This window comes from Bicyclus anynana, chromosome 1 (genome assembly GCF_947172395.1).
Source record: "Bicyclus anynana chromosome 1, ilBicAnyn1.1, whole genome shotgun sequence".
NCBI classification, from domain to species: Eukaryota; Metazoa; Arthropoda; class Insecta; order Lepidoptera; family Nymphalidae; genus Bicyclus; species Bicyclus anynana.
The window spans coordinates 5,609,565-5,631,644 of record NC_069083.1 but is presented as its reverse complement, the minus strand read 5'-3'; the positions used below and the strand labels follow the sequence as shown (position 1 = coordinate 5,631,644).

Genomic DNA, 22,080 nt, shown 5'->3' with positions numbered 1-22,080 from the left:
TGCGCGGTGGATTAACAAAACGGAGGTCCTGGGTTCGATCCCCGGCTGGGCAGATTGAGATTTTCTTAATTTGTCCAGGTCTGGCTGGTGGGAGGCTTTGGCCGTGGCTAGTTACCAGACTACCGGCAAAGACGTACCGCCAAGCGATTTAGCGTTCCGGTACGATGCCGTGTAGAAACCGAAAGGGGTGTGGATTTTCATCCTCCTCCTAACAAGTTAGCCCACTTCCATCTTAGACAGCATCATGACTTACCATCAGGTGAGATTGTAGTCAAGGGCTAACTTGTTTAGCAGTAGCAGCATATAGGCTACTTTTTATACCAAACAAATACATGTGATTTGTGAAAAAGAACAAAAAAATTAACTTCACGCGTACGAAGTAGAAAACAAATTCTCGTAAATTGAAAGAACAGGCGATAAAATTAATTAGCTTTTGAAAGTTGCGTAGTAACACACAAAAATGTCTACAATAATAATATAAAAAGACTGAATCACGAATGAAATTACTCTCAGTCGAAGGAGTAAAGTGATAAATGAGGCTTATAGACGTCGCCGTAAAATGTGATGATATTTCACAAAAGCCTACCTTTTGCGCAGTGACGAAAAGCTAACATAAACACAAAGGCGTTAATAATAACAAATTCCTACCTACTTATATTATATAGTATACAATATTAAAACAGTGATTAAATACAAAAGCTTACTAAAATTTAACCGACATTCTAAAAAAAACATTAAGATCTGCTGCATTAAAAGCGAATGTTACCAAAATGCAAAGAAATGACAGATAGAAACCTGTTTTCAAACGAGATGTACACTTTTAGCCCAGTGGATATGATATCTGCCTCCGATTACAGAGGATGTGTGCAAGTTTTCAGTTGTGTGAATTTTAAGAAATTAAATATCACGTGTCAAACTGTGAAGGAAACCACGCGAGGAAACCTGCATACCAGAGAATTTTCTCTATTCTCTACGTGTGTGAAGTCTGCAAATCCGCAATGGGCAAGCGTGGTGAACTATTGGCCTAACCCTTCTCATTCTGAGAGCAGACTCGAGCACAGTAGTGAGTCGAAAATGGGTTGATAATGATGATATATTTTAAGAAAAACGTTTTTTAGTAGATCGCTTAGGTCTCATACGGACTGCGGTTAAGTGCGGTTACGAGTTTTAAAATGTCTCTGGCAATAATTCCTCAATATCTAAAGGAAGAAATACAAAAAATATTATAGTACGTATAGCTAATTTAACGAAGTAAATGCCCTTGAATTATAATGCCAACATTTTGTGTAGATCTGGCACCGGTCCAGGTAGGTACTTCGTGTACCACAAAATCATGTCGACAAGCATACTTAGCATAAGTCTGTGAGTGAAGCGACGTCTAAAACAACGCAAATCTTTGATTCAAGGTTATAATAATAATAATAAATAATAAAATAATCTTTATTACCATACTTATTACTAGGCATACATAAAATCAATTTAATTTTAATTATTGTGCTTAAGCTATAATACAAAAATGAAACGAAAAAAAGAAACTAATTATTATTACTCGCCTACCTAGTAACATGGCAACTGGTCGCAAACTCAGCCTTATGCTGTGCATAGTGCACAGCGCTGATTTTCAGTTTGCTCCGTTACAACGGTCTAACGTGCACCGTGCTTACTAGTATATCATTTTAAAGAAAAAATAGAACAGCATAAACATAAACTCAAAAAAATACACTTTACAAAATCAATACTTTAATAATATACAATATACAAAAATAATACATTAAGGTATAAAATAATACATAATAATACATATATGTATAATCACATATATCTACACACATATTAAATACATACAAAAAAAATACGAGTTAAATATCAATGAATTTATTATATTAACAAAGAAAATATATAAATATATGGAAAAAAAGGAGAAGTAGAATTAGAATTGTGGAATAATTATCTCATAATTTACTATAAATAAATCGTGCTGCCTCTATTTGAGAATTAATGTAAAAATTTCTCACTTTGTATTTAAAGGTAGCTTCGCTAACAATCTTACCCTGAATACGAATTGGAGGTGGGAGGTCATTCCAAATCTTAGCCGCAGCGAAACGAAAGCATCCCCTAAACGCTGCATTTCTATAACTAGGAATCACCAGTTTGCATTGGTTGATAACCCGCGTCACTCCTCGATCCTTCCGCCAAAGCAGTCGCTCACACAGGTAGGTGGGTCGGTTACCTTGCAATATTCTCCGTATTAACATTATCAAGTGCAAACTTCTACGTGACTTCATATTCATGATTTTATGTTTATTTAGCACCGGTGTGATATGGCTTCTTTTTGGAGTATTATAACAGAACCTAATGCATGCATTTTGAAGGCGCTGTACAGCATGTTCAGTCTTTTTCAGAAGACGAGGTCCGTAAATAGTGTCACAGTAATTAAGTGGTGACAGAATAAGTGACTCTACAAGAGTGTGTCGGACTCTTTCCGTTAAAAAACGTCGCAATCCGTACAGCACCTTTAACTTATAAAAAGCAAATCTTATCTTGGTTTGAATATGTTCTATGAATCTTAGCTCCTCGTCTATATACAGCCCTAGGTTTTTTGCTACGGTTACACGCTCAATCACTTCCCCATTCAGCGACATGTCCGGATGTCTTCCAATTATACTTACTACTTTACCATAGCATCTAGGGTCTCTACCTGCATAATATCTTCCCACTTTATAGTATGAAGATCATTATAGAAGGCCTTTTCATTTATTTCATTTAAGTATCTTTTGTTGATATAGTCAAATTGTATTTTTGGCTTCCTAATATTGAATTCAGCTATTACCAAAGCGTGATCACTCAAGCACTTGTTATGTATAACCTCTAGATTTTTGCAACGCGTTGGTGAATCTGTAATGATTAAATCCAGTAACGTAGAGGATGTTTCAGTAACTCTTGTCGGTTCCCGTACAAGCTGTGTATAGTTTTGCTGATCAAGGAATGTTAGAAGCTCTCTTGCATTTTTGCTGTTGTTATCCAATAAATCTTCATTAAAGTCCGTAAGTAAACACAGAAAATCGTACGTTGATAATGCACTCAGCGTGTCGCTTAACTCGTTAATAGATTTATTGACATATAAGTATTCCGGGCGGTAAGCGGTTCCCACAGCTAAATGCATTCCCTTCAACGTTACACGCAGCCACATCTGTTCCAGGTCTGTCTGTGGGTGTTGGATTACTCGCGCTGTCAGGCCTTTCCTTATGTAGAACCCGACGCCTCCTCCTCTTTTATCTGTAGATCTCGGTGTATGTTTTAAAGTATATCCCGGTATCTGGAAAGTGCTAATATCCTCACCACTATATAACCACGTTTCATTCAGTGCTAATATATCCGGAGCGTACTTCCTCATGGCCTCTACCAGTTCCACTTTTCCTGTCCTGAGTGATCTAATATTTAACAAACCAAGCTTTAGATTATTTTTAGCGCCTGTGGATATTTAGAAATTAAAAACCGATTGTCTTGAAGCCATAAATACCATGTAGCAAGATATACAAATAGAGAAATTAAATTATTTTTTCCACTTATTGATAATAAGTTCAAATTCATTAAATAAATATAATAATCATAATACATAATTAAGCAAAAACTATGTTTAGCTAACTCGTGGCATAAGTTACATATTGTAAATAAAATATATAAACTACTAAATATAACATATACAATTATAAATATAATTATGTAAATATAATAGCAATATAAACTCCTAACAATTTGTATCGACTTTGTCGGTACCAAAGACACGAAAAATATCTTGTTCTGTCCTAATTCGGAGCCCTGATTGGCCCTCGCTCTTTCTAGCATAAATCCGGCCATCTCTTGTCCACGTATATTTCCACCGGCACTTCTTCGCCGTCGCTCGCGCGTTGTTGAATAATTGTCGGTTAGTTTTGGTTAGCCGCTCATTCACATAGAAGCGTCGTGGCGAACCCGGGAGCCCCATGTCTGCGGTGGTGGCCCCTCGCCGCACGCGCGCTGCCTTCAACAACTCGTCGCGTAGTGCGCGCCGCACCAGCCGCACAACGATCGGGCGCGCGGCATCCTCTCGGCCTGCGCGTGCGGGGCCTACGCGCTCCGCCTTCACAATGTCTCCCTCTCCAATTTTAACCCCCAGTTTGACAGCTATTAAAGAGGCTACGTGGGCCGTGTTCTCCATTTTCTCCTCCGGTATGCTAGTTATTTCAACATCGTTGAGGAGGAGCTCTTGGTCTCTGTCATTTAGTTCGGATTTCAGTTGAGCGATGGTGCTATCCATATTATTATTATTATTAGCACGAGTATCCGATTGGGTGACGATTTTCCCCTCCAATTCCTCCATACGTTTGTTATTTTCCTTCTGTGCGTTGATAAACCTCGACTCCAGATTATCGATTCGCTTGTCACAGCGTAATAAGGAGGCTGAGACGTTTGAGAGCTCTCTTCTTATCTCCTGCATTTCTTTACGCAAGGCTCCAATTTCTTCCTTGAACGTGTCTCGGAATAGCCTCAATTCTTCGGCCATGGAGCTGTCTCCTGCTCTATTACCGATAACCCCACTCGCCGGGCTATGCCGACCTTCGCCGGCTGTGTCTGGCACAAGCTCGCGCGCCGCGGTCGTTTTCACCGGGGTGTCGTCGTTATTTTTCCTCGGCCGTTTCGCTTTACAGTCCGGGCACGTCCAGCCGGCTGGTAATCTGGTTTTCTCTTGTATGCCTACGCACACATTATGGAAAATACTCTTGCATGAAGAGCACGAAGCCCCTTCGGACGGGTTCATGAATTTTCCGCACCCAGCACATTTGTTGGCCATTTTCAATTATAATATTGTTCCAAATTTAAAATGTTCTCTGGTTACCAAGCTGCAGCGGCCGACGCAAGAAGTCGGCACTAAGCAGTAATAATGTTTATGTGTCATTGACGGTACTCCTAGTTCCCTCTACTGTTAGACATTAAAAATATTTTGCCAGTTAAAAGTCCCCCGTTGCAGCGTTAGTATATAGTCACTGTGATTTCGTGAAATAGGTTCGCGATCAGTCAGTAGATGGCGTTGCTCGTACTTATTGACACAATTGTGATTTCGTAAAATAGATTCGCTATCAGTCAGTAGATGGCGTTGCGCGTACTTATTGATACATGATAAACTGTTTTTTTAAAACAATCACTGTTTGTATTTAAAAGTGAAAATCTTTTAGTAAAAAAACTTGTTTTTCTTTCAGTTTTTGAGATAACCACTGTATATTTATAGACACTTAGTAAAGTTTTACGGTCTCAAATAGGTTTATGCGAGTATATTATTGTCAGTTGAAGTTCAAATTTATGTACACTGTAAACAACACTATATATTTACACGGCGCCTTGTTTTAAGCAGTTTTGTTATTTCACTTTACTGATTTTCACATCACAACAGTTTTTCAGCACTTTTATGATAGATTAAGTTATGTTTATTAAATAAATGTTGATAAAAAACACGGAGCTCGTTAATTATGTATTGACAGGGCAACGGTGGCGCCCTCTCCGTCATTCAGTATTATAGAATAGGTTATTCAGTATTATAGAATTTTTCCAAAAACACGAATTTATACATTTGTTTAGGGGCGTAGCTACCGCCGTATCAGCCGTATCATTGATACGGGGCCCCCGAACTACAGAGGCCCCTTACGTGTGAAAGGAAAAACTAGTAAAATGTAATCTACTACCTATCTCACATAATCTGGTGCTGACATTGACTAAAGTCGAAAAAAAACAATCTCTTTTTTCCCGGGTTCCGGTGCGCCCAAAAATTGTAAACATCCTACTTAACTTAAGTCACTATGATATTTATTTTAAGCAAGCATTTTTGTTTCTTTTGTGAGAAATCTTTACCCTTCATTGGGCCCCCCAACTAATTCTGATACAGAGCCCCGCCAAGGTACGCTATGCCACTGCATTTGTTTAAATATTTATAGCTTTAATCATCGCGCTTAAAATATTCATAAATAATGCCATCAAAATTACTACAGCTTATTATTATTGTATTAAGTAAAGTTAAGTTTAAAAGCCTATAAGGGTATTGGTAATTGGAATTGTAGATACATTAAACTAAGTTTACGAAGACTTAGCCCTTGATATGATGACTGTCGGATAATCAAACCAGTGAAAATTAAAAAAAAAAAATAATCATATTCTAGACTGATTTTTAGGCAATATATTTATAGACATATTTAATTTGATATAAAAATCTTTTCATCCAGAAAACAGATGGGGGTAATTCCCCTACTACATATATTGGGTAGGTTAGGTATTGCGATCCTCTACTACAACACTGACCAGTACAGATGTACGTCTTTACTGGTTACATGGTAACCAAGCAGGATGAATATGTACCTACCATACTTAAGAGCGCGCAGCGCGTCGGTACGATATGGATAAAATTCCAAGCGCAAACGAGACACCGAATTCTGACTTTCACGCGAGTGAAAAGCACGGAGCGATTGACGCGCGACGAAAATTTTATGACGTGAGCGCCAAAACCATTTTTACCTAATTACAAGTAAATTAAACAACATAACGAAAAACAAAATGGCCATGTTAAAGATATATACCTAATTTTCTATACAAAAAATTTAAGAAAATAAGTTTGTTTTTCCTGAGATTGAAAGCAAAATGTGAGCAAAACATGTATTTTTCAAAAAAATAAACTATCGAGAAAAGTTTTACAAATTGTGTATTTTGTATAGTCATAACGAAGCTAACACTTTGAAATATCATTTGCCTAAATATCAGGCTCCTAACTTTTCCAGAATCTGAGATCCAGAACCATTTGTAACCACCAAATTACACATTGCACACTCTTAAATACATCTTCGGTATGGTACATATTCATTCAATATAGACGTCGCAAATAAATATTTTGAATATTGATATTTAACTTTGTGGCTTTATTACACAACCACCCACCCAACCACCCCGTATTTTAGTACTTTACTTTATGGACAAAATTAGACGAGAGCCTTTGTTATTCAAGTATTTAGTGTGGGTGTACACTTTATTTTGTGCTTCATATCTGCCAGCCAATTCACTAACTTTGACATTAGGTATGTAACTTTCGTATTCTGTAAAGCCAATCACAATGTCAACTGTCAAAGTTATCTACCAACACTACGAATGATATCCACAAAGGGCTGCCAGTATGACATTTTTCACCTATACTTGTAATCTCAATTTTGTATCAGTTAGCATTAAGTCTGACATCCTATCCTACTAATATTATAAACGCGAAAGTTTGTATGGATGTTTGGATGTTTGTTACTCTATAACGCCGCTACTACTGAAGCGATTTAGCTGAAATTTTGAATGGAAATAGATTTTACTCTAGATTAACACATAGGCTACTGTTTATCCCGAAAAAATCTATGGTTTCCCGAGATTTGCGAAAACTGATGGTTTTGATGATATGAATGTTTCTTATTCTTTCACGCCTTAACTACTGAACCGAATTAGCTGAAACTTGGTATTAAGATATATTATAGCCTGGATTAAAACATAGACTTTTTATCCTGGAAAAATCCATGGTTTCCGAGGGATTTGTAAAAAAACTAAATTGCACGCGGATGAAGTCGCGGGCGTCCGCTAGTTACTTAATAATTGGTAAATTTCGTTTATGTCCACTAACATACGCCAAAGTTAGTGGATTGGCTTGCAGCTGGTTATTATTAGCTAGCGGTCTATTCGTTGCTTTGTCCATTGGTTCAAATATGTGCCAAATTATGCATCGCGCTTGGGAATTCTTTTGTGCCACATATTGTTCCATAGCTATTGAGCGCCATAATTGGCAAAGGTAAATTTGCACCGGAACTAGTTTGCCAGTTCACATACTAATGAAAAGGTCCAAATTATGCTTGTATTTAATTGACTTCAATAGTTATTTTCAAAATTCTTCACTGACTAATTCAGCATCATTCGAATATAATAAAAACTAGAGTTATTTCATACAATAGAAGCTTTAAAAACCCTTGTAAAGAATGTTGAAAGGTACATCTCGTTAATTAAAAATAAGAAAAACATTAGGAATTTTATTATTAAAACGAAATACAATGTAATGGAATTGAAGAAAACTGGCGCTGAAAATGAAAATGGACTCGAAATTACCTCGACAGTCCTTGGCCCAGATATAATTGGAATTTGTATATTTTGTTTTTGGCCGCTGAAAATGTAACAAAGTCAGATAATATTGTTCCGTGGTTGTTACCATTTCTTAAAAAGCTTTTGATCGTTCCGCTCCTTGAAATTCTGATGCCCATTTTAATGGTTCAACAAATTTTATTTGTCTTTCAATCACTTTATTTCTTTAGCGTTCGGGTGAATAACAGATGTAATAGTAATAAGAAAACCACTTTTATTATAGAAACAATAAAATATATCGGAAAACAATATCTTGTCTATTTTATTTATTTAAATTACTAGCGGACGCCCGCGACTTCGTCCGCGTGGAAATCAATGTAAAGTTTTAAGCCCTATTTCACCACTTTAGGGGTTGAATTTTAAAAATTTTTGAATTACATTATATTTCGTATTTTTTTTTATGATTTACGAACAAATTTTTAAAACCGTAACTCTAAAAGTGAAGGACCATACAAACTTTCAACCCCTATTTCACCCCCTTCTCATTTTATTTTCGCAATAAAAAGTATCTTATAACCTTCTCCGTATTATGGTCTTAAACCGTGCTAAGTTTCATTTGAATTCATTTTTTAGTTTCAGCGTGATGCCCAAAAAACAAAAAAACACGGACAGACAGACAGACAGACAAAAAAATCGAAAAAAAATAATTTTAGCTTCAGTAACGATTATATAATGCCCCCCCCAACAAAAAAAATCAAAATATCTTCAATGTACAGAATGTACAAAATTCGTATTATAAGTATAGATTCTAGATGGCGCTGTCGTCCGTTAAACCACGCTAACGTTTGTTGTTACAAATGGTATAAGTAAAATCTCAAATTGCGAATAGAATTCGACCGGTTTTATTATAAGTATAGATATAGATATAGATGAAGTGTGTTTTTAAGAAGAATAGAAATATAAAATTTAAAATACGTATGTACGTAACGTAGGTAGGTACTTTACAATTTATTTATCGAGAAGTTGTGGTCCGCGCTAGAAGTAAAGGAACTTTGTCGTTTAAACCGCTAAATCTAACTCCCAAGACAATGCAATCTTCGTAGCAGTTTAATTAAATCGTGAGACAGAATAAGGTACCTAAAATAAACTAATATAACCTGATATTTAAATACAAAACACAATAAACCCCTTTCTTTAACAATAGTCCTAGATCATAGACTTCTCTACAAATATTTTTTTACGTTCACACATATTATTTTACCCATTTTTAACCCTCGACGCAAAAAGGGATGTTATAAGTTTAACGTGTCTGTCTGTCTGTCAGTCTGCCTGTGGCACCATAACTCCCGAACGGATGAAGCGATTTGAATTTATATTAAAGGTGACTTGTGCGTAAGTGTTCTTAACATGTTTGATGAAAATCGGTTGAGTCGTTTAAAAGTTATGGGGGGGTAAAAGTGGTGAAGAGTAACCGAATGTCTGCAAATATACTCGAGTGGGTATATATACACACTGAAAGAGACTTGATCGAGAGTGTAATTAATAAGTTCATGACATATCTCCTTTTGAAAACGGGTTTTCAAAAGGACATTGGCGAAAATGGGAGTCACACTCTGAAGTGTCGTACATTCATACTTTTATATTAATTAAAACTTTTATTTTATAAGATGTTTTAAAAAAAAATATTTTGATTTTACAGAACGGGAATCGAAAGAAAAAAAGTGCATTTTATTAACAAAAAAAAACCACTTGTTGCCTACGACCCAAACGCCTTGTAAGTAGTATTTATGAAGCAATCACGCAGTTGTATGTCAGCGGTGGTGTTTTTTACATTTATGTATAGATATTTACAACTACAACCTACTAGTTTTAAGGTATATCTTTTTTCTCCCTGCTTTTCGAGACTGCTAACCATTTGCTTTTTTCTTAGTTAAATCACGATAAACAAATATTAATAAGTTTCCATTATGTACGCTACTTCTATCTGCTACTCCCAAAATACATTCAATCTTGCCATTCTCCTTTCCAATTTTATTATTTGTGAAATGATATTATACCTACCTTGGACGTTATCTTCAACTTCATTATCTTGTAAAATTTCCATTTGTTTATATGGATATTTAGATTTCCATTGTGTGTAAATATCAGCAAACTCAGTAATAACAAATTACATACGACAACTTGAGGATGTTTTTTGCTTATAAATTTTCCCTGTGAAAACAAAACCCAGTATGCTAGGCAGTTAATAACGCTATTTCATAAGCTCACGAAAGGTCGGCAACGTTCTATGATCCTCATGTTTTTACATGAAGCCAGGCGATTGATATGTAAATTTGATCCGAAATGGTCGGGAAATATTAACAAAAAATATCGCAGCACACACTCGACGGTTACGAAAGTTGTACTTAGATTTACGTTTACGGTCGCCCTCTGAAATATACTCATAGTATAATACAAAATTTATTTTCAACTAGGGGCCTGCCCCAACTTCGCACGGGTTATATTTAGATAGTAACATTATGATGAGTAAATACTTAATATCATCCGGTGCCTATTGACAACCCTTCGTGGATATCACACAGGTAGGTATATGACATTTCTTTCATTTCAGTTGTTAATAAAGACCAAATTAGTGAATAAGCCAGCAGGATATTAGACTTTAGGTACGGTACACCAGGCGTTTTTTACTTCTCTGATAATTTTTATGATTTTTTTATAAATCTGAACCTTCTATGACTTTATCTTTTGTTGTAAACTGCATTAAAATCCGTTGGAAGTTCTGAAAAAAAATCCTAAACTAAGTAAAGGATGATGATGATTTAGTTGAGCTTTTTGAAATCGAGCATGTTCGAAGAAGTACTAGTTATTTCTGTCGCCAAACAGCGTTCCATTATTTCAGTGTGAAAGGAACGGTTGCTTGTAAAATTACCTGTAATTTCATAGTCAACCATTCCCTTCAGACTTCATACAATGTATCCTGATACATTGTATGAAATAATACAATGAGGATTAACTATACCTACGCTTATAGTTTAACCGGGCAGTGCCTTGTTATAATACATTTCGCTTGCACGTACTGTATTACTTTGTTGCTTGATGATTGCATTGTTGTTGAAGTTTGTGTTGTTGCTTGATAGTTTTTCACTAATTAATTAAATAACATCAAGTGGACCTTCAACCGTTACGATAAAAAGAAAATCAATATCTATAATCAATATTCTAAAAGGAAAACTGTAGAAACTTGTGAAGTTGTAGGAGGAAATCTCTGAATCTACTAAACAGATTTTGAAAATTCTTTCACCAATAGAAAGCTTTTGTGAGTGTCAAAGGCGTTTTATTCTCGTATTCCCACGGGAACGGGAAATACACAAGTGAAACTGCGGAGCGTGGGCTAGTTTATAATAAATCTATAGTTAAAATTTAAAGGAATTAAATCATAACGAACGTTTTCCGCGTTATAAAAAAAAATACTTACAACATACGCATTAAATTTTAAAACGTGAAATCTTGTTACAAACTCCACTTCGATTGGTGTTCAGACAATTTCATTTTATTTATAAAAGAGTAGGTACATTGAACACTAAAAATGCATTTCGCAAACGCGTCACTACGTATTTCCTTCATCCGTGCTTGAGTAAAGAGGATTTATGTTCGGATGTAAAGTGGAAAAATATGCTTTGTAACTTCTAAAAGCATTCTGCGGTTTCCGATTTTCAGCACCTAGGATTGACTTTTAAAGAGCACAATTTTATTTATAAGGGACTATCTGACGCCGCGCGGTTTCACCCGCGTGATTCCCGTTGCCGTAGGAATACCGGGATAACATATAGCCTATAGCCTTCCTCGATAAATGGGCTATCTAACACTGAAAGAATTTTTCAAATCGGACCAGTAGTTCCGAGATTAGCGCGTTCAATCAAACAAACAAACAAACAAACAAACTCTTCGCTTTATAATATTAGTATAGATATATTATAAACTACGTAATAGTAGACTATTTTTATATATTAGAATTTACTTATATTTTTTCCTATACAACTAAGTTAGTCATAATACGGCAACAGAGATCCTAGCGTACAACTGTTGATGTTTATTAAAAACTCAATAGTGTGACTTCGATGTCTACGAGTATCTACCGTAGCAACGCGGTGATAAATGATGAATTCAATATTAATATATTATAATTACATAAACTTATAGCACATAGTTCGAAGAGCCGATGGACGTTGGGGTCCCAAAGTGCTGGAATGGCGACCCCGCACTAGTAAGCGCAGTGTTGGCCGACCGCCCACCAGGTGGACTGACGACATCAAGCGAGTCGCAGGGATTCGCTGGATGCAGGCGGCTCAGTATCGTGATGTTTGGAAGTCCCTACAAAAGGCCTATGTCCTGCAGTGGACGTCCATCGGCTGATATGATGATGAAACTTATAGCTCGTTAGAACGGTTATTCTAAATTTAATTTTCACAGATTATAGAAAATGCTTACACGGTAGTAACAAATTGAAATTATATGAAAACGTTGTCGACTCCTATAATCGAATAACAGTTGAAACTACCTTACTCTGTTTGTTTGCGAGTCACATACGTATTATAAACCGTAGAGACGTTATTGTTTTATACTTCGTAGCTCCTTCGCGAGAACTACGAGACCACTGTAGTGCTTCGTTCTACCTCCCTTATAAGATTTATTTTACCATTTGCGATTGCCTCAATAGCTACAACGGTTTTATTGGAAAATGCGAATCAGTATAAAGATAACCACATTTTCCCTTTGTCAAAACACTACTCAAGGGTAGGTATAGCAAGCTCTGTAGTAAAATTGTTTCTCTAGAAAGGAAATTGATTTGAAACACCTAGAAAAGTTCTCGGATCGTCAATAACAATTGAGTCTCGTTTGTTCTGCGCTGTTTTTGCTGTACAAGAACCTTGTTTTGTGCTTTGCCCTCGCAGTTACACGAACACTCGACGATTCCACTCTTGTTGTATTATGAGTTTCCCCTCATTATTTTTAAATTACTCCCTAACTCTGTTCCGTTAATTAATACGTTTGAGTTCTCTATCACAATTCATGTAGCACAATAGCTTGACAATCCAAGCTGTATTACGTGAAGGATAATTCTCTAGGAAATAATTTTTGCGACAGTTTCCATTCTTTGAAATAAACAGTTTAGATATATTACAATACAATTAATACTCACTAACTTAACTTGAGAAAATACGCCTGAATAATTATAAATACCTTAACTAATAATTTAATAGTGTCAAACTTTAACAAATAAAAAAAAACAAAAGCTTTGCTCGCGTGTATAGACACGCGCATAGTTTCTTATGGCTTATTCAAGTCACGAAAATCACTGATACCGTACCAATTATAAGTATTTTATACCTATATATTATATTCTACTGTAGATATGTAAACGAGACTATTAAATTAGTATTTTCTTTGTGTGATAACTAAAAAACTTACTGATTAAAGAATAAACACCCGCTTTAGTACAAACTTGTAGTACATTGAGATTAAAACAAAAGACAAAAGTCATATTCATCATTCAGTCATTTTGACGGCCTCCGTGGCGCAGTGCTATGCGCGGTGGATTTACAAAACGGAGGTCCTGGGTTCGATCCCCGGCTGGGCCGATTGAGATTTTCTTAATTGGTCCAGGTCTGGCTGGTGGGAGACTTCGGCCGTGGCTAGTTACCACCCTACCGACAAAGACGTACCGCCAAACGATTTAGCGTTCCAGTACGATGTCGTGTAGAAACCGAAAAGGGGTGTGGATTTTATCCTCCTCCTAACAAGTTAGCCCGCTTTCATCTTAGACTGCATTTAAGTGATGCACTTAGCATCAGGTGAGATTGTAGTCAAGGGCTAACTTGTAAAAGAATTTAAAAAAAATATATAAAGTTAAGAATATTAAACTGTTTTCGAAAAAACATTTACTTATTGTGACAGCCCTATATTATTTAATGTCGGCGCGTGAACTACTTCATCAGTGATGACAGAATTGTTTCCATACATAAATGAAAACAATCCCGTCACATTTTAATAGGATGTGACTACATTCGAGGATTTCACAGTCCGACTAGTCTGATAGTAATAAGGATTAACGGAATGAGATACACCCGATAGGAACGACACTCCGAGTGCAGTATGCAACGTAAATTACAAGTCAGACAGAGATTTCGAATAATGGCTTTGGTCATTGGACTTCTCTGAACTTTGTAGCCTTTGTACGAGCTACGAATGTAAAGGTATGTTATATATGAGGATCTAGAATGTAAAGCCTGCTTAAATGAAGACGCCATTTCGTTAATTTTATATGAATATTTATATGTTATTTGCTTTGTTAACTACGGGTGGCTTTAGACGCTTAATAAACTCTTTATAAGGGGAATGTTTTATAAACATTAACAATAAATTTATTAGTACTACGAAGTGGCGTTCGGCATTCGGCAAGCTACCTAGTCTAAACTATGGACTTTCAATTTTCTATATGAAAAGTCTATTGTTTTATTTATGTTCTTCGCGAATTCTTATAATAAAAAAATGTGAAATCATGTCCACAAACAGTTTCAACCCTTCTACTACAACCTTTCAATTAATAACTTTTATATTAAAAGGTTTACGAGTACCTTTGATATTACTTTTTATATAAATACGACAATTGAACTTTTTACCTTATTTTTGCTTTGACAATAATGGTTCGGTTGAAACGCTGTAATGCCCATCCCCTAGGGGTGTGAGGGGTTGCGTAATAAGGGTTGTGTATGAAACTTGATACAACGATCAGTTAACTTATCTACGTACACTATTTTAAATCCAATTAAAATTTAGCTATCTGTGCATCAGCCTATTTTAAGGTCCCATCACAAAGCAAATGCTCTTCTTACAAGATTTGGATCTTGGAGCCACTATGCTGCACCAATGGAACCTTAAACCTTAGAAAAAAAATCAGCCATCACGGGACGTCTGGCAATGTCGGCAACATCGACATTATTTTGTAAATTGACTTAACAGATGACTGGATATACCATCATAAATAGCCGTGGCGATGCGTCGCCACGCCAGAAATCGGTTATACGTGCGGCTATAGATGTTTCACATCAAAATATATTCAAATAATTATAATTAAACTATTTTTTTTAATATCGATGTTTTAAAACAGAGCAGAGAGTATCTATGCATATTGTTGTCCATAGGGGTCATATCTCTCTCTAATTTTGGAAACATTCGTTGTAACAATTTGGTTTTAATAATACTCTTGGGTTTTCCAGTTTATGGAGTTGGCTTTAACTAGTTTTGGTGTATCACAGGGAGTAAACTTGCACACTGGTTATTAGTTTGTTTAGGTAAAACGAACCCCTTGTAAGGGTAGAAACTTAGTGAATACGTATGTTTATTATTATGTACTACGAGTAAAGTAGGTATAAATTACACATTAAAAAATTTTCTTGAATTTTTCATTGTGTAGATAATGATTAATATGTTTCTCATATTATGAAGTAAATTTTGTACGTAGTGGCACGTCAACTGGGTCCTAACTGAAAATCAGCTGCTGCATAGTTTTTTATTGAAAGTATGTGGCAAATTGCTGAGTTAGGGCCTTTTTCTAGGCGATGCCATATCGCAAAGCATTATTTTACTGCTCCACTGTTACTGACCTAGCCGCAGTATATTCGCTACGAGAGGTCGTCAAAAGTGGTATGTTTTTTTTATTTTGTACAAGTTAGCCTTGAACTACAATCTCACCTGATGGTAAGTGATGATGCAATCTAATCGTACATCGTTACTACATCGTACCGGAACGCTAAATTGCTTGGCGGTACGTCCTTGCCGGTAGGGTGGTAACTAGCCACCTCCAAAGCCTCCCAAAAGCCAGACCTGGACTAATTAAGAAAACCTCAATCGATCCAGCCGGGAACCGAACCCAGGACCTCCGTCTAAATCCACCGCACATTCTACCGTCAAAACATAAATCTCTGAATACAGATAACTCCAGAAGGTGTGATCAAGCATTGGAAAGAAGCCGTTGAAATTACCCTTTTTTGGTGTAATTTCAGGAACAAGCAATTAGACATACTGAGTAAACTGTGTTGTGTGATGTTCTATACAGATAACATTTTTGAACACAATGCGTGCTTTATAATGACGGCTGAACGTGGTTTCTGGTCTTTCCTGTATTCTGAGGTATAAATAATTAAAATAATAATTCATCTCAGTAGAAAAAGTGGAAATTATTAACCCCAAGCATCTTCGTTACCCGGAAAATAATTGGAACTTGTTTATTCTGCGCTGCTTGTTTGCGGGTCACGGAAACACTAACAAAGTTATTGTTTGGTAAGTTATTTCTTCGCGAGCACTCCGAAACTGCGTCCCAGTTTCATTATGTGATTCGTCTCATTATTTGTTTGGTCTTTTATTTATTTTATACCTAATTTATTATAGAAATTGTACAAAAGGTCAAAAAGCTACCTATTTGTCTTGTACTACGAGTAATCTATACTAATGTAATAAAGCTGAAGAGTTTGTTTGTTTGTTTGATTGAACGCGCTAATCTCAGGAACTACTGGTCCGATTTGAAAAATTCTTTCAGTGTTAGATAGCCAATTTATCGAGGAAGGCTATAGGCTATATATTATCCCGGTATTCCCACGGGAACGAGAACCACGCGGGTGGAACCGCGCGGCATGAGCTAGTAGTTGATAAAACAAGCAGAAAAGAGAACATGAGAAGCAAAAGCTCTTGTCCGTAACACAGCATCTAAAAGCTTAAGCAATTTTAGCATCAATAGCTCAACGGTAAGAGCGGTCGGACTCATCACCGAGGGGTGGTGGTTCGATCCCCGCCCCGTTGGTCTATTGTCGTATCCAGACAAAAAAGTCTTTCCGACTAATCGGAGGGGAATAGGAATATTGTTCATATTTAAAAAGATATGAGAAAAAATCTTAAAAAAAAAAAACTGAAGGTGGCCTGGAAGAGATCGCTAAAAAGCGATAAGGCCGCCTTTTTGTATTCTACTTCTTATTCGTTGGTTTTCTTATTTTATACTGTAAACAAAATTGTGTAGATAGTAGTAGGTACTTTTCAGAGCAAGTCAAGTTAAGCTAGAAATAAGTCATGTCTCTTGCGCCTATATTTGCAACGACAACCATATTCACAAGACTTGAACACAACAATCTGCTTGGTGGCCGAAATAAGCTTAGTGGTAGTACTTGTACCATGTCATGTTTTGTCACAAAGCTCTACTACTAAACTATTTCTTACTCAATGTCTAAGTCTTCTGCTTGAATAAAATCGCGCCAGATGGAAATTAATAATGAAGTCTAGAAGTCGGAGCGCTTGCCTAGAAAGAATCCATTCCGCATCTCAACTGTTCTACTCGCCTCTAAGTAAGTGAAAATTTAATTAATATATGCTTTATGTAAGGCTATTGTACTGGCAAAGATATAATGTCTAATATGAACTGCAAGGTAAATTACAGTGTTGCTTTAGTTGCATCATAATAATGCTCGTTGCCTCTCGGTATTTGTAATCTGAGGAGGACATTATCTAGAGCTTAACATGGCCGTGTACTTAGAATATTACACCACTATTATGTGAAACTCATATCACAATGGATTCAGATCTCTTAAACCTACAATTTAAATACAATATTGCTGGTTTCCGTCTTGGCTTGTTACTAGTAAATAAACTGGGACAAAGTTGCATTTATGTTCCTCAATAATCGACTATCTTCCAGTAAAATTCCCTTTAAATTCAGTCCAACCATTCCAGAGATTAAACCAAGTAAAACGATAAAAATATAGATTTATAACACATAGATAGTGTGTAGTGTGTGTGTGTTTGTAGTAGCGGATTCGTAAGCCGTTTTATGTGCCCCGAAATGGGAGCCCTTGACGCATCGCTACGATTCGATAATTACGCTTATGTGTGTTTTCGGCGACGGTAATTAGCTTAGCTCTTACGCTCAGTCACAGAAGTGGTTTACGTTTGGAGTGAAACATTGTTAGTTGTTGTGGGTCTATAGCTTATTAGTCTAAGGATAAAAATTAAAAAAAATCTATTGTATAGTACCGTCTAAATAACTAAAAGCACTCAAGGAAACCCAGATGTCTTGAAATATATAATTATGTAACTAAATTACATTCGCATTTATAATATTAGTAATATGTGGAGTAACTTTATAGTTTGAAACGTATCCTCAGAATTGATTTCATACTCATACGTACAACGTGAAAGGAGTCCGCCTCATATTCGAGTAACATGCAAATATCGGACGTCTTCGGGCCAACAGTAGGAGCATGTAGCGAAATGGATTTCATATTGAAATTCAATGGAGCGGCTTTGTGATGTCCACTGCAGTTTGTTACTAAAGCACTTCGCTCATAATAAATTCATATATAAGTTACTGCATACTGTAGATATGTATATCCATTGCGTATTTGGTGTACCTACAAAATAGGTATGTTTCGAAATTTGCATACAAATGTATATGAATCAAATTTTTATTAGTTTACTCTTTAACTTTAACTACATAAATATTAAAAAGGGAAGCATAAGGGATCTCTAGAACATTTTGTACATCTGTTACTAACCAGCTGTTTTTTTACTATTGTTTAATTAATAGTTTTACAATTTAATAACCTAATTGTCCCACAAATTGCGTCGTACATTATCTCGTTCCGACGCTCAGAAATTTTCATTTCCTGGTAACTCAGTGAGCGACAAGAATCAAGAATTTTCGTAAATAAAAAGTTGATCGTCTCATCGAGATGAAGCTACTCACGAAAATTATCTTGTTAGTAATCAGGTATACTACAAAATGTTCTAGGGATTCCTGACTATAACTTTTACACTATCCATTTCCTAGCAATTTTATCGACGAAATGGAGACATGTCAAGTAAAAGCTAATAAGAAAGAAAAATTATCCACTGTATAAATTATTTACAGCAATACTGAACAAAGAAGATTGACAACTTAATGTATGTAAACATTACTTAACTTTAATTAAAATGTTACTTACCTTCATTGTGCTTGCCTCTATTAAATTGAGCCTCTCACCGGTTAGTCTTAGAGAATTTAATAAACTTGGGTAATTACTGTGTGTGTACTTGTATCTTCCTCTTGTATATATACCTAAACAGCCTACGCCCCGCGGTTTCACCCGCGTAGTATAAAATATAACCATGTCACTCACAAATAACGTAGCTTTTTAGTGGTAAAATAATTTCAAAATCAGTTCATATGAGTACCCCCTACAATACCACAAACTGTACCTCTTTATAATATTAGTATAGATTACATTTTCTTTTCTTTTTTGAACTTTCACTAGCTCCTACAGAGTTAGCATAATCCCTCTCATTCTGAGAGGAGACTCGTGCTCAGCAGTGAGCCGATGGGGAGATAATGACTAAAGAATTATCTCATTTCGATAATAGTAGCTAAGAAAACTATTTCTGTCTTGTAGTGCTATTCTGAAACGATGTTTAATAATACGTTTCTGATTTTAAAGTATATTATGTTTTACAGTGAAATATAAAAATGAATTTGAACTTCACACTTGTGTTTTGAAAATTTCTATTACAGAATTTTCAATACTTCTTGATATCATAGACAGGAAACCTTATCTATGATATCAAGAAGTAAGTATGAAAATCCTTACAATACCCAGGCCTATGTCCAGCAGTGGACCTCCATTACATCCAGATATGATAATGACATTGACCTCTTATAAAAAGGAGATCGGAGGTATCAGACGTACATGACATAAATAACTCCTACAATATTTTTTAGTATTGAACAGAAAATCTTATTTGCCCACTCATGAGTAGTGATCTCTGCTCAGAGTGAATACGTAATTTAAATAAGAATTGTGGAAATCTGTAGAGCTATCAGAATAACTGACATAAGTCAACGAGTTGCAAGGCTGAAGTGGCAATGTGCCAAGCACGTTCGTGAAGAGCGCTGGACACGGTGAAAATAGCGTTGGCCATAGTTTCCACGAGCCGATGGACACTGTAGTTTTTAAAGTTAGTATAAAAGAGTAGCAGACGCCTCGAAGTTTTATCCTCATAGTTCCTGTTACTGTCACCAAATGGGGGTGAAATATAGCCTTTGCTACTCGATAAAGATGTAGGTTTCTAATGGTGAAAGAATTATTCAATTAATCGATCCCGTCGTTTCCGTTCCCGTGGAAATACGAGGATAAAAAAACCAATGTTGCGTGATGAAAATGTAGCTTTCTATTGTTTCTAATAGTAAAAAAAATTATACAATAAATCGAGCAGTTTTGAGATTCACCTCGTAATTTTCGTTCTAAGGGAATACAAGAACAAAATAAAGCCTATGTTACGTGATAAAAATGTAGTTTGTATTATTTCTAATAGTGAAAGAATTTTTACAATCAGTCGAGCAGTTTTTGAGTTTCACCTCGTAGCTTCCGTTCTATGGGAATACGAGAACAAAATAAAGCCCATGTTACGTGATGAAAATGTAGTTTGTATTATTTCTAATAGTAAAAGAATTTTTACAATCAATCGAGCAGTTTTTGAGTTTCACCTCGTAATTTCCGTTCTAAGGGAATACGAGAACAAAATAAAGCCCATGTTACGTGATGAAAATGTAGTTTGTATTATTTCTAATAGTAAAAGAATTTTTACAATCAATCGAGCAGTTTTTGAGTTTCACCTCGTAATTTCCGTTCTAAGTGAATACGAGAACAAAATAAAGCCCATGTTACGTGATGAAAATGTAGTTTGTATTATTTCTAATAGTAAAAGAATTTTTACAATCAATCGAGCAGTTTTTGAGTTTCACCTCGTAATTTCCGTTCTAAGGGAATACGAGAACAAAATAAAGCCTATGTTACGTGATAAAAATGTAGTTTTCTAATAGTTACATAATTTTAGGCCAATATTCTTAGTCTATGTTACTTCATAAAGATGTAGGCAGCGCCGGCCCGAAGTATATTTTAAACTGGAGCGAGATTCCATTATGGCACCTCTCCTGTTTGTTCTTAATATGTAGATACCAAAATATGAGTGTAAAGTAATAATGGAACGCGAAGATCGCAACCATACTCTGGGGTGATCAATTGAAAATTAGGCGCAGTTCCGTCTACGGTTGAGTATTTATTGAGGAGGCCGGCCCTGGATGTAGGTACCTAAATGGTGTAAGAATTTTCAAACTCAGCCGACCTCGGGTTATTGAATTAAACCGTAACTAACAATCAAATCTTAACTTCGTATGTAGCAAACTAATGATGAAAGAACTTTTACAGTCAATCGAGCAATGAGTTCACCATGCAGTTTCCGTTCCGTGGGAATACGTATACAATATAAGCTATGTTACTTGATAAAAATGTAGCTTTCAAAAGGTGATATAATATATTTTTTTCTTATATTAATAGTTTATATAAAAGAAATCTAAAGCTTGATGCCGAGATTCAAACAACGTAATTATAAGTTGTGACAGTTACCTACCAATGAATTGCAAACTCACAACATCCTTTGTTATGCAACTTGCACTCAAGTCTACAACAATGCTTGCTTAATTTACATGTAAGCATTCCTTTGTTGCGGAAGTACTTTCGTGTAATAGCTAACTTGTAAAGGATTATACAAGGGGCTTGTTACTTGGAGTGCAACTACCGCAGTTACTTGAGGCTTTTTGAAAGTTGAGCACCCACGAAGTATAGTCTATTTGTAAGCTCTTCAAAAATGTTACATTTTACCCGACTACGGCGAAGCCAAAGGCAAGGGTAACGATTTTGGCTCTACCATGACCATTTTTAACCGACTTCAAAAAGGAGGAGGTTCTCAATTCGGTCGGTATTTTTTTTTTTTTTTGTTCCTATGCATTTCTCTAGTTCAATCTGAAATATTTTCTTATATCGTTTTTTTAGACCCCTTTTTACGTAGTCGGGTTATAGTTTTTAAACTTTATTTTTATACTAC

The 22,080-nt window shown here is 35.8% G+C and overlaps 2 protein-coding genes across 7 annotated transcripts in view; both read right to left on the bottom strand.

The window, feature by feature from the left end:
* The window catches only part of LOC112057725 (low-density lipoprotein receptor), a 313,316-nt gene that overhangs the window by 147,192 nt on the left and 144,044 nt on the right, over positions 1 to 22,080 (bottom strand). The window lies entirely within an intron of this gene.
* LOC112058317 (uncharacterized) lies at positions 3,666 to 5,522 on the bottom strand. The gene has a single exon (XM_024099040.2). It carries the CDS (start codon positions 4,829 to 4,831, stop codon positions 3,749 to 3,751), a length of 1,083 nt encoding a protein of 360 aa, XP_023954808.2. The 5' UTR covers positions 4,832 to 5,522; the 3' UTR covers positions 3,666 to 3,748.